A 15,541-nucleotide genomic window follows, 5' to 3' on the forward strand; every position below is an offset into this window, starting at 1 on the left:
TTTATTTTGCATGAAATGACAAAGACCACCAGGACTTATTCTGTGTCAGGGTAGTGGCAACATTAAAGTTTATTTGGAATTTTGAAATGAAAAATGGAGAAAAAGGATGTGAAGACTAGCTTATGTTCTACAACTGCAGTAATCCTGTGTGCCCAAATGCAAATCCCCAATCAGGCTACAATATAGCCTCAGCCTAATTTGTATTTTGCACACGCTTAACATAAAACAAGTAACCCAGTCAAAAACAGAAGATTGGGTCATATCAAGAATCTACAACGGAAGAGTGTTTAATGTATGAAAGTGATAATAAAGCCGTGTCCAGACACGGACAGGGCTGCAAACATAATAAAACCAACTGAATAAAAGAAAGTCAGTGATACACAAAAACTATGAAGCACGTCTACATTGCAGATATTTGAGGTCACCTACATATCAGGCAGGTCAATCTGCCTGTGGCCAATTATTCACAGCTAAATGAAAGTGAGCCAACAAGTGTTTCATCCTGGACAGTACCCCGTGAATCAGTGACTGAACAATGGGCATCTCCCTTTTTATCTAAAGGGCTACAACTTTATGAAATGTCTGATGCAGTAAAAATAAAAAGGGTTATGTAAACTTTAATAGCACAACTACTGTCCTTGCCAGCTTTATTTTTTTTCCTTGTTGAGGCACAACCTTTGGCATCCAGCTTCAAGTCTACTTAAGAGGTCCAAAAAAATTATTTTTTGGTACAAATTGCATCGCTCTTATGTGATAAGTAGGTGTCGGATGTGCCAGTTGCTGAGGGAATCAAGTAATATTCTCTGATGGAAACCTACAGTACATCACTGTCTTATAGCAAGGCTGTAAGAAGCACTGGAATGCTTCGATCATTTACCCGATGATACCCACTCCACTGATCAACAAAATAAAACTCTTTTATAGGTATTACAATAATCTTGTTATACTTACAAGCAGCTCCTAACCTGAGTAGTCATGGTATAGCTTTTTTTTCTTTAAACATACAAAAACGTATGTACATTTATCTCCATTTTTGTAAACAGCAAGTTAGCGCTCTCCTTCCAAATCCCTTTGATTGAAACATGCAAATCATACGCACAGTACTTAAGTATAAAAAGAAACCAAGACAAGAAAGTAATTTAGGAGATGAATTTTAAACACCTAAAAAATTGCATCCATCAACAGTACTAAATGGAATATCAGCAAACTGAAGGCATCTCCACCTGGCCACCATCTTCCTCCATAAAAACCACAGAAATGTGATTCAATGAAAATAATAAAAAAAAAAGAAAAGAAAAGAAAAAGGAAGAAAGTAAGGAAAGTGCACCTTCCTTGCTTTTTATAGAACTTGTAATACTTGTGTTTTCTCATATGGAGATCTGACATGTAGGGAAAGAACTTCTCCCCCTGACGGAAACAAGCTTTCCCAAACACACAACCACCTTTTACACGTTCCTAGACCCATTTGAGGAGGAAGAATAACAAAGCAACAATTCAACACAATAACAGAAAGAGGACTGAGCACCAAAGCCCAGAGATGTGACAGTCAGGAAGCATAATTTTTCATCTTTCACATCTCAGAAGCTGAGAAGTCCAACAATACTCTTTTTTGCAGATAACTTTCTGCCTTTCAATAAAGGGTTTATCATCACATAGAGGTTTTTTTTTTTTTCTAGGGCACTTAACAAAGAGGTGAGCATAGTCTTTAAAGTTTGAACTGTGTGTAGTTTGTTGCCATTTTCATGTGCTGGCCATGGCTGCAGAGGGGTGGACTCAGTGTCTCTGCTCTCCCACTTCATGTGGCGATTCACTAGGAGGAGGGTACTGCTGAGAGGTCCGCAGCCCACCTGGGTGTGACAGGAGGGGAGGAGGAGAAACGAGAATAAGGAGGAGGAGGAGGAGGAGGAGGAGGAGAAGGGTGGGGTGGAGGTAGGGAGGGAAGGAGGTTAGCCATAGAGCTGCAAGCCAGATGAGACACACTGCAGTACAGGAGAGGAGCAAGGAGGGAAAGAGGGGGAAGAAAAAGATGAAGTACCTGCAGCACTAGAGCCACCCTTGGAGATTTTGCTCACTTTGGAGCTAGCAGTGAAGGATGAGGCCGAAGGGTGGTGGTTGTGGCTGGGCTCTGGATATGCCCTCTTGCGTGATGAGGAGGTGGGCCCAGGAGGCCCATGTGTTGTTCCTTCCATGCTGATGAGTCCAGGAGGACCTCGCAGCAGGCCTATCCCAACGCCTGAGCCCTCTGTAGCTCCGCGGCCGTTGCCACTGTGTGTGGGGGCGTGACTGTGTTTATGGTGGCGATGGGGGTTGTGCTCTGCCCCACGATGTTTCTCTTTGCTCACCATCGGGCTGGAATGTTTACTTTTGTTGTTGTTGGTGCCCATGCTTTCATCTGATGAGCTGTGACGCTCAGAGGACGACACTTTAATCTTCATTTTAAGCTCATCTTTGCTCATCTGTTGACTGCTTTTATCCAGCTGGGAACCACTGCTGGCCCCCGGCACAGCTAAGCGAACTTTAAGCGAGCTTTTGTCCCGTTTGTCACTGTGATGGCGTCTATCTTGGCCCGAAGATGAGGAGGGCACTTTCATTTTCATTGGGGAAGCTGTGGCACTGCCACCACTGCAATGGATTGTTTGTTTTCTGTTGTCTCCTTGGCTCATCATGGATGGTGCATAGCTAGAAGAGGAGGACAACAAATCCTCCCTTACATCACAGTCCATTACTCCACCATGCTGTTCCTGCCTACGTTTCTGCCCGGAGGCAGCCAGCTCTGCAGCATGTTTCTCTCTGTATTTATCCAGTGACAGCTTCTGAGCCGGAGACGGCTGAGCTGGTGGAGGGTAAGCAGACTGAGGTGCTAGTTGATGCTTAGCAGCTCCACTCGCACCAGCTCCCTTTTGTTCTTGTTTGACTGGGTTGAAATCTATTTTTTCAGTCTTGTATACCATTGGATGCTGAAGCAAAGAGGAAGTAGAAGTTTGCAAAGATTCTGGGATAGGGATGCTGAGCGATTCTTGTTTTATACAGGTGGTAGAGTATCTTTGCTGGCTCTGGCTGCCCTGGGGCCATTCACTGTGGCTACCTGGATTGTATGTGGTGGCTATGGAGTCTAGAGCCAGAGCTGCTCCACCGGACTGGCTGAGCATGGGTATAGGAAAGGTAGTGCCTGCTTTGGAAAACCCTGGGTTGGAAGAAGGAACGCCAGGAAATGAGGCATCAGCTTGGTCCTGGGCCAGTGAAGGTCCAGGAAATGAGTTGTCAGTCATCTGGGCGTTTTCAGTCTTAGGCTTTTTGGCAGCTTGCGTTGCCTGCAGGACAGAAAATAAGGCTGGTATGACTTTGGTTTTTGTAGCTGTAAGATGATGGCAAATGTAACCCACGTCAACTACGCACTGCCACATGACCTACGTCAGCTGATATGAGGTCCCTCTCCTGATTTGCTGCATAAGATAAGACCTGGGTGTGGAGGAAAACTTTTTGGCTTCTGCTGTGGCTATAAGCATGAACGGCGTCGAAAATGGCGTGGGAAACACGGCTCTTTCCTTCTCTTCAATGAACCATAAAAATTGTAGTAATTCAGCAATAAGTGTCTCGAACCTTCGGCGATAGCAATGGCAGCTGGTCAGTTGTTTCTATAATTGAATTTGCATTATTCTTTATACTTTGCTTTGAGAACGATTGTTTCCGTACACTCTAGCTTATTTAATCACTTAAACATGCTCTTTTTGAAACAGCGTACACTTAATTGATTATTCTTACTTGTTGGCTTAAATTCGGCTGTGCTGTCTGTTAGACAACTGCCTTTTTTCATGCTGTTTCAGTATTTGTTTGTTGCAACACTACCTGAACATAGCCTGAAGTGTACAGATAAAGCTATGAACCTAAAACAATGAGAAATTTAAGTGAACTACTGTACTTTTGTGAAATGTTATAATGTAACGTTCAGAGTCACATTATTGTATGGAACAGTGGAATCACAGATGTATTTACTGGTAAACTGAATTAAAATTGAAATGTTAATGGACTTGGCCCTAGAGGTCCTGAATATTCAAGCAGTGAAATTAACGTAAGCAGATTTATTTATTTTGTGGTTGTACTTATTTTGTTCCACTTCCCCTCAGGTCTTCAGCAGCTACGTGATTTTCGCCTACATTGTTCTCTTAAGAAACTTTCTGTCTCAAGTCTCATCATTCACACCATCTGGGCTCCATAAATAACCTTTCCTGCTGCGCATCAGTTAGTTATCTCTACTCAAACTAGCCCTTTAATAATTTACACAAACTGGCAGTAATGCTCAATGTGGCAAGATTTCGACTACAGTTCGCTAACAGCACCTACATGAGGTATTTGCAATTTTAAAAACCTGCTGCCAATACTGCAAAAATAAAATATAAATACATTAATGGCTAACAAACAGGGCAGTAAATCCAGCCTACCCTCCAGTTGCGTATCCTCTTTAGTCGGCTGGGCGTTTTCTCCAGAATCTGCAGAAACTCATGGGTTAACTCTGAAAATGCAGGATATGCATGTTGTTAAAATTCTGATGTCACTTTTAAAGCCGTTAGTTCTATAAACTTTTCTTTGTTAAGTATGCCTACAAAAGAACCAAGAAAAGGACTTAACGCAAATTGCAAGAGATTACTCTGAATTAAAGGTAAAATTCTGTCTCACCATCAAGCAGCTCCAGAGTGACAGCGTTGTCCACATATTCCCACCAGTGTTTCCCATCAGTAGAAACTGGGATCTCCCAGTTGGACCACTTGCACGCCAGATGGATGCACACACAGGCAATCACTGTGGGCTTGTACTGGAGGCAGAAGGTAGTGAGGTGCAGACTGCACGTTGTGTGATGGTAAAGGCACGTGAGTCAGTTGATTCAGTGCAAGTGTGGTCAGGATTAGTCCCACATGTGGACAAAGGAGAAAAACAAGAGGGGGCCGACAGCTTTAATATAATGTTGGAACAGGTTTCAAGACTCATTGTTTTCTAACAGTGTTCATGTTAAATAGATTTTATAAAGTAAAGGATTTAATACAAGCACAGCTGTATGGTTGCAGGTATGATAAGGAGATAATTCTAATTGTGTCTAAAAGTAACAAACATCATAAAAATGTAATAAATCAATTCAACAAACAAATGTAAATATCAAGAACAACAAAAAGGTAGTGAAGTAGGGAATGACTCCACTCATAGAATCATAGTCATGTCTTTGCAAAACACAAGGATAATGAGGCCACCCATGCAACAATGACATCATCATACAGTTATCTGACAAGGGTACCTTCCTACAGCACCCCCTGCCCCCCCCCTTCTCTCTCTGAACTGTGTTTAAATTGCTTAATCAGGTGGCTCAACATCAAGGCAATGAAGGCATACAACTTAACAGCCCTGTTGTATAGGTATGATTGTACTGAATGAAGTTTAAAACCCTAATTAAATACGTATAACTTCAGTTCAGTTTGACATGTATCTGTAAAACTCAACTGCAAACATGAGAATACTACGGTGGCCACGAGTTTAAATGTACTGAAATGTAAGCAAATGCCAGCAAATAGGAAAATGTTGCGAAGGCACACAAAGCACAACAGAAGTCGAACAAATAAAATCTAACTCGCGTGATGTGATGGACCAGCTGCAGAAGTGACAGAAACCAGAAGATATGAAGCAGAGACACTCAGCGGAAGCAGAGGGTTTTTCAGTGTTAGAGGGAGAAAAAGAGTCAACGTAATGTGTGTAATTAAATAATACTGTGGCCGTTTACTGTTAGGACTGTCACTTATGCAGCTGGTCCATCAAGTTATTGTGTTCCACAAATCACTTTTCCTGTGTTTTTGAATTTTTGTGCCATTGTGCTCAGTGTGGTTTTGCACAGGTTCGACCTGTAAGGGTCACTGCAGAATACAGACTAACTACTATTACCAGTTAAACACTGACAGCTAAAATATGAGAAAAACAAAGGTTAGGTTCTTAATTATGGGGGGGGTTCGCTTTTTTTGTAGGAGCTATCATTGGACATTTCAAGTGTACCAAGGCCACGATTTAGATCTCTGCACAACATCTCACTGCTAATGGGACCTTAATCCATAATCAAAAAGCCTAAAGGAAGACAGTTGACTTCATAGTTAAATTTAACAACATTTTAATAAATTATTAATGCCGTTGTAGGGAGAAAAACAGCTTTCAATAACTTCTGCATCAGTACATTTTAAACACTGCAGAGAGTACAATGCCTGGAATCTGTCTAAATGTTGTGATGATGACAGTTATCAAAGCCAATGCTTTATATGCTCGCTCTCTATATAAATGTATGTTTAACCAATTTGACTGAAAACAAATCTAATGTAATCCTTATTACTGAGTCAAAATAAATTTGAGTTACAAGTTTTCTACATTTGAAGTTCCAACACATCTCCACCACTCACACTCAGCATCCAGACACTGTAAACTGAAGTTTCAGAAGACAAAAAGACATTGGTAACAATTTCCTCTACCACCTACATTAAAAGAAACCCGTTAAGGACCCGGTTTTTCACCTCAGAAACATGGCATGTCCTTTTGCCCTTACATTCAAAAAACAAAAACCACACGCACACTAAATGATTTGATGAAATTAGTTGCGCATCATATTTGGGTTTTTCCATAGCAGAGGTAAAGTTGTGCCAAGCCATGCAGTAAATGGTACAACTGTTTTTCCACTGCACCACACAGCAATAATAGTCATTTCCTTGAACCACTGATAAAGATCAGTAATGCAGCGATAAACACATTCCATTTGCTACAACTTATTTGCTTTTCATGGAAGAGAGCAGTTTACCACTCAAAAGCTTTCAAAAAAAAGCATCCTACAACAGCTAAGGTTTGGTTTTCAATTGCAGAAAACGAGTTCAACTATTGTTATTGGGGCGATCGTGGCTCAAGAGTTTGGAGTTCGTCTTGTAATCGGAAGGTTGCCGGTTCAAGCCTGGCTCTGACAGTCTTGGTCGTTGTGTCCTTGGGCAAGACACTTCACCCATTGCCTACTGGTGGTGGTCAGAGGGCCCGGTGGCGCCAGTGTCCGGCAGCCTCGCCTCTGTCAGTGCGCCCCAGGGCAGCTGTGGCTACAATGTAGCTGCCATCAGCGGTGTGTGAATGTGTGTGTGAATGGGTGAAGGACTAAATGTAGTGTAAAGCGTTTTGGGGTCCTTAGGGACTGAGTAAAGCGCTATACAAATACAGGCCATTTACGAGCAGCTAATAACTAGTAAAATGAAACGCTAACAACACAGGAGTCAAACTAAAGGCTCTTTTCCATTAGTACCTACTTGGAGCGACTCGCCACAGCCTTCCATTAGTTCATAGTACCAGGTACTAAAGTAGTGCCTGCTAGGCTGAGTTCCAAGCTATCTGAGCAGGTACTAAATTGTGACGTCGTCAGACTGCACGGCACCGATTGGCTGGTCAGAAGCAAAGAGATCATCTCCCTCTGCACTCTGAATCAGAGTTTCTGTGTGGATACATATCATCAAGTTTTGGCAAAAACCAATATGATCCTATACTCCCGATTCACTTACACAGTAGAGAAGCAGGGCTTTAACTGGGTTACTAAAAAGAGCTCGAGCCAAAGTGAAACTAGAAAAACATTTTTCACAGCACTGTCACAGTTATATGACAAAATCGTGTAGCTGCTGAAGACCTAATTTAGTTATTAAAGTTGTTTCAAATTTAATTGAAAAGTCTACTTTGGCAACTCTTGTGCTCTCTTCCTGCCATTGCAATATAATGCAGCATTATTTATGTAACCTGTCATAAATGACAGCAGCTCACTGGAAAAGAAAGATGGAAAACGTCCTTCATTTTATCTGCACTAAATGTTGCTGCCTGCAAGCTGCAATAACCGCTAAACATGATCTCTTTCTCTAAATTGTCATAAATATCAGTATCGCAAATTATGGTGATATATTGTTGAGGCTGTGTCACTCACTCCTATCCTGCTGTAGGGCTGTAGTGGAAATGCATGTCAGGATTGCTTGACTTAGCATGGTGTGGCTCAAGTGGACCAACCTGGGCTAATGGTAAAACCCTGATGTTTTTTGCAGGTCCTTAATGGGTTATAATTAGCTTTTTCTTAAGCTTAAATCAACTTTGAACTAGAAGTGCATTTAATGACAAGCAAACATTACAAAGGCTGAAGATATCTAAAGAGATGATACATTTTGAACAGATTCATATGAAAAACAACATTTTAAGAATTAATCTGCGGTACTTACCGAAGGCCCTCTATGAGAAATGTTTACATCTGTGAAATCTTTAGCTGCTATTCAGGCTACCAAAGTGTCTTTCTTTTAGAATTATGCACTTTTTCGCAACCGAACAAACGTGTGGGTTTCAAGCGCACCACTACACTTCACATTTTGCATTCAACCCATCTGTGCCAACACGTGGTCCCTTGTACAATACACCGCACTGCAACTGGGGCCGGTAACGCTACAAGCCACCACGTCCCGCTACCTTGGAAGAAGGGAGGGGAGCTGAGGGGAGGAGGCAAGCGTCCCAACAACCACCAGTGCAAGTAGGGCCGGTTGGACACTGAAAGGGTACCCTGCATTACAGGAAGCTATGGTGTGCAGTCAAAGTGCAACAAAGAGGGGCAGGATAACAACCTGTTGGTAGCCATGAAATAGGAAGTCTGTGCCAGATCCTTGCTTGCTGAAAGAGAGGGGAAAAGACAGAAGGAAAAGAAAAATCAATTTTTCTGCAAACCAAAATTATTTTATCATTAATATAAGGACAGAATGTCAAGTTTAGCATTTAAGCAGATTTCCAACGCACTAATTAAGGCAAGACCGAGACTGGATAAAAACTGAGCTAAGCTAGTCCAACATTTTGGAAACTTAAAAGCTGTGGTACCTTTTCTGAATAGAGAAATGTTAATCTCAAAAAAGGGCTTATAGCCAATTAAAGCCACTTCCAAGGTAATACAACAGGGCAACAGGGAATGTAAAGACGTGTTTGTAACCGGACATGGACTGTAAATTTGTCCTTAGTCTACACCACAAAAACAAACAAATTTAATATTACCCCTTATAGACTATTGTCTAGTAAACATTGAAATTAACATTTTGTTCATTTTGAATTGTATTCATAAACAAGTGCGATTTATATGTCATATGCACAAAGTAGAATGGTAGCAATACATTCCTGGATGACAGAAAATATTAATGTTTTGGTCGTTTTTTTTCCTGCACAGAAGAATAGTTGGCAACCTAAATATAGTCCTTTTGTTAAGGGTTTCACTAACTCAAGTATAATAGGAATAAATGTTTGTCAAACGATCACAAATGCCATGAGGAAGCATATATCATTATGAATTAGGGTGCAGGCTAATTCTGAGACAGGAAAATAAGTATGCGTAATCTGAAATTTAAATATATATTTTCATAATGTCTTATTTTAAGAATATTCCAAACTCAGAACACTTAAATGCACAGCTCTGAGTGGTGATTTCTCTCTCTTTGCTCTCATCTGCTCTGCAAAGGCTGCGTGGACTCTGGGTTACAGTTTAGTCAGGCAGACAAATCATGCATGAGGGCCAACACAAAATCCACCAATACTGGAGCAATTTATCAATAACAAAGGCAGCTCCCATTTCTAAATAAACAAAAGTTTTGGACAATCAGTAATTTGTATGAAGGAAATTTAAAGCTACCAGGTTGTTGTTTTTTTTTAGGACTGTAGCTGCCGGTAATCTAGCCTAGCAGTATTAAGATGGACAACGTTTTTTTAAAAGGACACATTCTCTTGCTTTTATTAGAAACAAAGATAAATCTGAAAACAGTTTCTAGCTGAATTTTTGTAGCTATTGGTTTATTAAAGGTTACAGTTATATTCTACTTATATGAAATAGTAATATCTCAAAACTAATTTCATCTCAGTCTTGCTTTAATAAGCGTTTATGCTATGTCAAAAACAATGTGAAGGAAAAAACAAAAAACAAAACACAAGGTTAAGTGTTTTCACGTAAGCATTAAATCAGCAAGGTTTTCTTCCCCCTCCCCACCCACATCTGAGGTGGGATAAACAAGAGCAGAGGGCACAAAGAGCAAAGAAGGAAGCCTCTACCTCGCACTAGCTGGGTACATTTCACCACATCAGTGTGTGGGTGATCAATAGTTATTTCAAAGCCTGGAACAAAATACATGACAGGTGAGTTCAACACAGACATAGCTGGGAGGTGACATGTCATTTTATGATTAAAAAAAAAAAAGGTAAAAAAGCAAGGGAATTTGCAATCAATTAATATTAGTACACATCTGTGTACTGTTGTTAAAATTAGATTTTGGAGCTTGATAATGAAATTGGGTACATTTGAAGTGAGACTTAATTGACTTGTATAAACAGATTTTCCACGATTGAAGTAGGAGAGCACAGACTGTTCTAGTCAAACCAGAGATGCATCAATCCAATACTGGGATTGGTATCTGTCCAACTGTGACTCAAAAAGCTGGCGCAATATCAAGGCTAATGACCCAATTTACACCCGATCTATTTGACTCCATCTCGTTCTGTCTCACAGACGTGTGATGTAGAAGCCAGAAGGATGATTGTTCTGGGGCACTTGTGGGGAAGCTTTTATGTAATGTACAGTATTTGCAGTTATATAACACTTCTCTAGTCTAGGAACAAAAGGAGAAACAAGCATGACTGTAACATAGAGCTATGTGCATTTTGAGCTCAAATAGTGCTATAGCAAATAAATGACAGAAATAACACTAATAAATCTATTTACCCACAATATTTAATGGAATGTTTTGTGTAAGTTTTCATGTAACATTTTACTAATCACTGCAGATCCACGAAATGTAATTTATCTAGGGTACTCCTTTCTTAGCTCTTGTTTTACATATAATCTAAGAAAGTGATGTTTAAGATTAATCTCATGTTGCCTAACATTACATTAAAAACAAACGAAAAACTATCCCAAGTCTCTTCCTAGTGAAGAATACATATTTCAACACTGGTATAAAATCACTACAAACTATCAGCAGATACGCTTTAGGTATCACAAATGGGAAAAGTTGGATCGGTGCATCCCTCGTTTCAGCATAGAATTTTGCAATTAGATGGAGAAAAATAAATAAATAAAAATCAATGCCACATTCGTAACTAGCATTAGCAAAAAGAGAATGACATGTCACCTTTACATGATTCACTGAAAACATGTATGTGAAAACAACCATATGCAAATAAAACATTTCAGTCAGCAGGCTGTGATAAACAAATTCATCAGTAATCAATAGCACTACTCCCTTACTTATAATTAACCAATGATATTGACAAACAAACCGCTCTCAAGTCATCCACTCCAGTCACCACTACTCACCCAGGGTCTGCAGCACTATGGATTCAAGTATCACCAGCTCTTGAGCTTGCTGGAGGTATGCCTGAAGTTTGATAGACAGTCATTACAACACAACTGTAATGTGTCTATTAATCTAACCCCCTAACATCTTATTGCAAATGGCCAAAACTCTAAACAGAGAGGCTCTTTACACTATTACTGCAAGCCTTGATGGGTGATTTGTTTTGTACACACCAACTGCAGGCCAGTGGAGAATAATCAGAACCGTTTTACAGCGTAGGGAAATGCGGCCCAGCCGCTTTAACACAGGCAAACCATGACCACTGAGACAACAGGAAAGAATTTTTTTAAACAATACAATATGCACAGATGCCGATACTTACATTACTTTTTATGTCTAGAGGCGGTTCTTGGGGATTTAGGCAAGCATGTGCAACTTTGATTACATGTTCGAGTTTCCGAGGTTGCTCTTCCACTTTTGCAGCCAAGAATAGGGTGGTTGGAGAGATTATCTGTATAAAAAATTAAAATACAAGTATATCTGTCAAATCTACTCAACAGGTGGCTGGTGGTAAACAAGAGAGCTAGCTATATTACTACTTACATTCCTATGGAATTTGCTGAAAGAATGGTGCATATAAAATCTATGCATGTAAACGATTGCTGTGTTTATTGTTAATTGAGAGCTGAAGGGAGAGTCAAGGAAATATTAAGCTTAAGGTCAGAGCAAAACAAATGCTCTTATATTTATGTCAACATACACACAGTCTTAACCAGCTGAAGGAGCCGATATACGTCAACTTTTTCAACAAAAACGGCAATTTGACAGTTTATAGAGTCACGATTCGCATCTTATTGGCTTTAGATAATGGCCTAAATAACAAAAATCACTGAGCGTAGAGAGAAATCTAAAGTTTGTATTTATGTCGGTACAGTGACATTAATATAAACCAGAAGAGAAAATTAATGGATTTAAAAAAAAAACTTACTACAGACCAAACTATGGAAATATAACGTTATCCAGTAAATAAATGATTTTTTGTGAAGCTGTGTATTTCTGTGGGCCAATCGAAACTGCAAATTCGCATCAAGGCCTTCAACACGCGAACTATTAGCTAGGGAAATAACTAGCATGCTACATTAGCGCGAAGCCAAAAGGGAAAACAATTAAGAGTGAAATGCATTACTGTACTTAAAGGTAAACGACTTAATAAGCTAAAATATTTTTCAAGAACATAACAAAACAAAGCACACCAACTGAAAAGTCCCGCGCCAGGCTCCCGAACCTCAAAAGCGGTTTAAAATCAGCTAACGGCATAGCTAACGGTTAGTTAGCGCCATGTCTCCGTCCAGCCTGCTGGAGGAGGAGATATTTACAAAGGATACACGTTGAGTCTTTGACCCATATCTTGGATCAGATTTGCCGCTTGCTGTCGGTAGGAGAGTTCTCGATCTGCGTCTACTCCACTTCGGCGAGACGGCGTGTTTTCGAGCTGTTCCCGGGTGAAAAACCATTTCGACGAAGACCCCCGGCACGCCGCCATTACTCTCCAACGTTTGCTTGGGCATCAAGAAAGAGGATATGACGTCAGTGTCGCACAGGAAACGCAACTTTTCCGACTTGTGTGCCCGGTTTTTAAATAAATGAAGACTGCTTTATTGCAAAGGTTATATTGTCACATGCACGATAGAAATAAATATAATGCTTTACAGTTTTACAGTATTACACAGTATAATGAAACTTTTATTTTCCCAGCCTCCCTTCCCACAAAACAATTATATAAATGCAAAAAAAAAAGATCAAAGAAATGGACAAAAGAAAGTGCAAGTAATAAATAGAAACAGTGAAATGAGTTTAAAAAATGTCTAAGCTTGAAAGCCTTAGTTGTCCCTTGCATTGCGCAAGTCTAGAAACAGATCTTAATTAGTGTAATAACGGATAATGGTTTGACCAGACAAAAAGCCGGGAAGCCTAGTTGTAGATGTTATAAATTTCATTGGCAGTGACCACAATGGACAGGACTCTTAATGAGCATATCAGAGGGACGGCTAAGGTTAAGCAGTTAAGACACAAGATTTGAGAGGCAAGGCTTGAATGGTTTGAACTTGTGCAGAGGAATGATTGTGGATATGTTAAAGGATGTTGAATGTGGAGCTGCCAGGCAGGAGGAAAAGAGGAAAACCACAGAAGATGCTGTTGGTTCTTATATAGCACTTTTCTGCTCTGTTGGATAAAGAACTTTATCCAACATGCCTCATTCACCCAAGCAATTTTGTTTTCTATGCACATTCTATCAAACATTCACACTCTGATGGACCCATACAAGAGCATCTTGGGGTTAGTATCTTGCCCAAGCATGTTTGGCATCCAGGGATCAAACCACCAACCTTCCAGTTAGTAGATGACGTGCTCTACCTCCTGAGCTAAAGAATAGGCTTGTGGATGTAGTGAAATAGGACACGTGGAGGGTTGTTGTGGCAGAAGAGGATGCAAGGGATACCAGATGGAGGCAGATAAAATACTTTGGCCACTCCGGCAAACCTTAAACAGACTAGCCAAAAGAAGAAGGAGTCAACAGTAGCAGTGGGTGAGTGTATGTCTTGTTCAGGAGTCTGATTGCTTGTGGAAGAATATTCTGGGGTCTTTTAGTCCTGAATTTCAGACTCTTTTAACTTCTGCTCAAGAGAAGAAGCATAAACAGACTCTGTTATGGGTGTGTATTGTCCTTAATGTTGTTGTGGGTTCTCCTAACAACCCTTGCGGCTTAGCTGTCCTGTGCTGATGAGAAGGCTGCTCCAGTGATATATTGGAGCTTTTGAACAGTCCAGCTTCCATGCCACACTGTGACTGAGGACCTGAAGACACTCTAACACTAACTGTATCTGTAGAAGCTGCTGAGGATTGTAGTCGACATGCCAAATGTCCTCCGTCATCTTAAGTATTTCCTCAAGTCTTTCCTCAAGTACAGTCTTTGTTGTGTTTTCTTGAGTAACCTCTAGGTGCTGTGAGATCAGGTGAGATCCTCACTGATGTGTTTCCAAATAAATTAAAGGTTTTCAACCACTCTACCGGGGTACACCAATGTATATTGGAGTTATATTGAGGTCTTATCGTGGCTTGTTAGAGAGAAGGTCTAGGTGTGCAATACTCAGAGACATGGCCAAGGTAAGAAAGGCTGAAAGACGACCACCACTGAACAAGACACACAAGCTGAAACGTCAAGACTGGGCCAAGAAATATCTCAAGACTGGTTTTTCTAAGGTTTTATGGACTGATGAAATGAGAGTGAGTCTTGATGGGCCAGATGGATGGGCCCGTGGCTGGATTGGTAAAGGGCAGAGAGCTCCAGTCCGACTCAGACGCCAGCAAGGTGGAGGTGGAGTACTGGTTTGGGCTGGTATCATCAAAGATGAGCTTGTGGGGCCTTTTCGGGTTGAGGATGGAGTCAAGCTCAACTCCCAGTCCTACTGCCAGTTTCTGGAAGACACCTTCTTCAAGCAGTGGTACAGGAAGAAGTCTGCATCCTTCAAGAAAAACATGATTTTCATGCAGGACAATGCTCCATCACACGCGTCCAAGTACTCCACAGCGTGGCTGGCAAGAAAGGGTATAAAAGAAGAAAAACTAATGACATGGCCTCCTTGTTCACCTGATCTGAACCCCATTGAGAACCTGTGGTCCATCATCAAATGTGAGATTTACAAGGAGGGAAAACAGTACACCTCTCTGAACAGTGTCTGGGAGGCTGTGGTTGCTGCTGCACGCAATGTTGATGGTGAACAGATCAAAACACTGACAGAATCCATGGATGGCAGGCTTTTGAGTGTCCTTGCAAAGAAAGGTGGCTATATTGGTCGCTGATTTGTTTTTGTTTTGTTTTTGAATGTCAGAAATGTATATTTGTGAATGTGGAGATGTTATATTGGTTTCACTGGTAAAAATAAATAATTGAAATGGGTATATATTTGTTTTTTGTTAAGTTGCCTAATAATTATGCACAGTAATAGTCACCTGCACACACAGATATCCCCCTAAAATAGCTAAAACTAAAAACAAACTAAAAACTACTTCCAAAACATTCAGCTTTGATATTAATGAGTTTTTTGGGTTCATTGAGAACATGGTTGTTGTTCAATAATAAAATTATTCCTCAAAAATACAACTTGCCTAATAATTCTGCACTCCCTGTAGAGCAACAT

General features: G+C 40.5%; 1 protein-coding gene across 4 annotated transcripts; it reads right to left on the reverse strand.

Moving 5' to 3' along the window:
• Nucleotides 1–38: 38 nt before the first annotated feature.
• Nucleotides 39–12,939, reverse strand: ccnt2a (cyclin T2a). 4 transcript variants are annotated; one of them, XM_042221767.1, is made up of 10 exons: nucleotides 12,728–12,939; nucleotides 11,946–12,027; nucleotides 11,725–11,853; nucleotides 11,363–11,423; nucleotides 10,102–10,164; nucleotides 8,643–8,688; nucleotides 4,675–4,838; nucleotides 4,440–4,510; nucleotides 2,036–3,311; nucleotides 39–1,847 (listed from the first exon to the last, which is right to left on the reverse strand). In XM_042221767.1, exons 1-10 carry the CDS (start codon nucleotides 12,883–12,885, stop codon nucleotides 1,774–1,776), a joined length of 2,124 nt encoding a protein of 707 aa, XP_042077701.1. In that variant the 5' UTR covers nucleotides 12,886–12,939; the 3' UTR covers nucleotides 39–1,773. The 4 variants fall into 4 exon arrangements, with proteins under 4 accessions (XP_042077701.1, XP_042077700.1, XP_042077702.1 ...); XM_042221766.1 differs by having other exon boundaries at nucleotides 39–3,311; XM_042221769.1 differs by lacking the exons at nucleotides 39–1,847; nucleotides 2,036–3,311; nucleotides 4,440–4,510; nucleotides 4,675–4,838 and having other exon boundaries at nucleotides 7,125–8,688.
• Between the last annotated feature and the right edge of the window lie 2,602 nt (nucleotides 12,940–15,541).

The sequence above is a fragment of the Haplochromis burtoni genome, unplaced genomic scaffold (genome assembly GCF_018398535.1).
Source record: "Haplochromis burtoni strain Fernald_Lab_line unplaced genomic scaffold, NCSU_Asbu1 Contig_74, whole genome shotgun sequence".
Classification (NCBI taxonomy): domain Eukaryota; kingdom Metazoa; phylum Chordata; class Actinopteri; order Cichliformes; family Cichlidae; genus Haplochromis; species Haplochromis burtoni.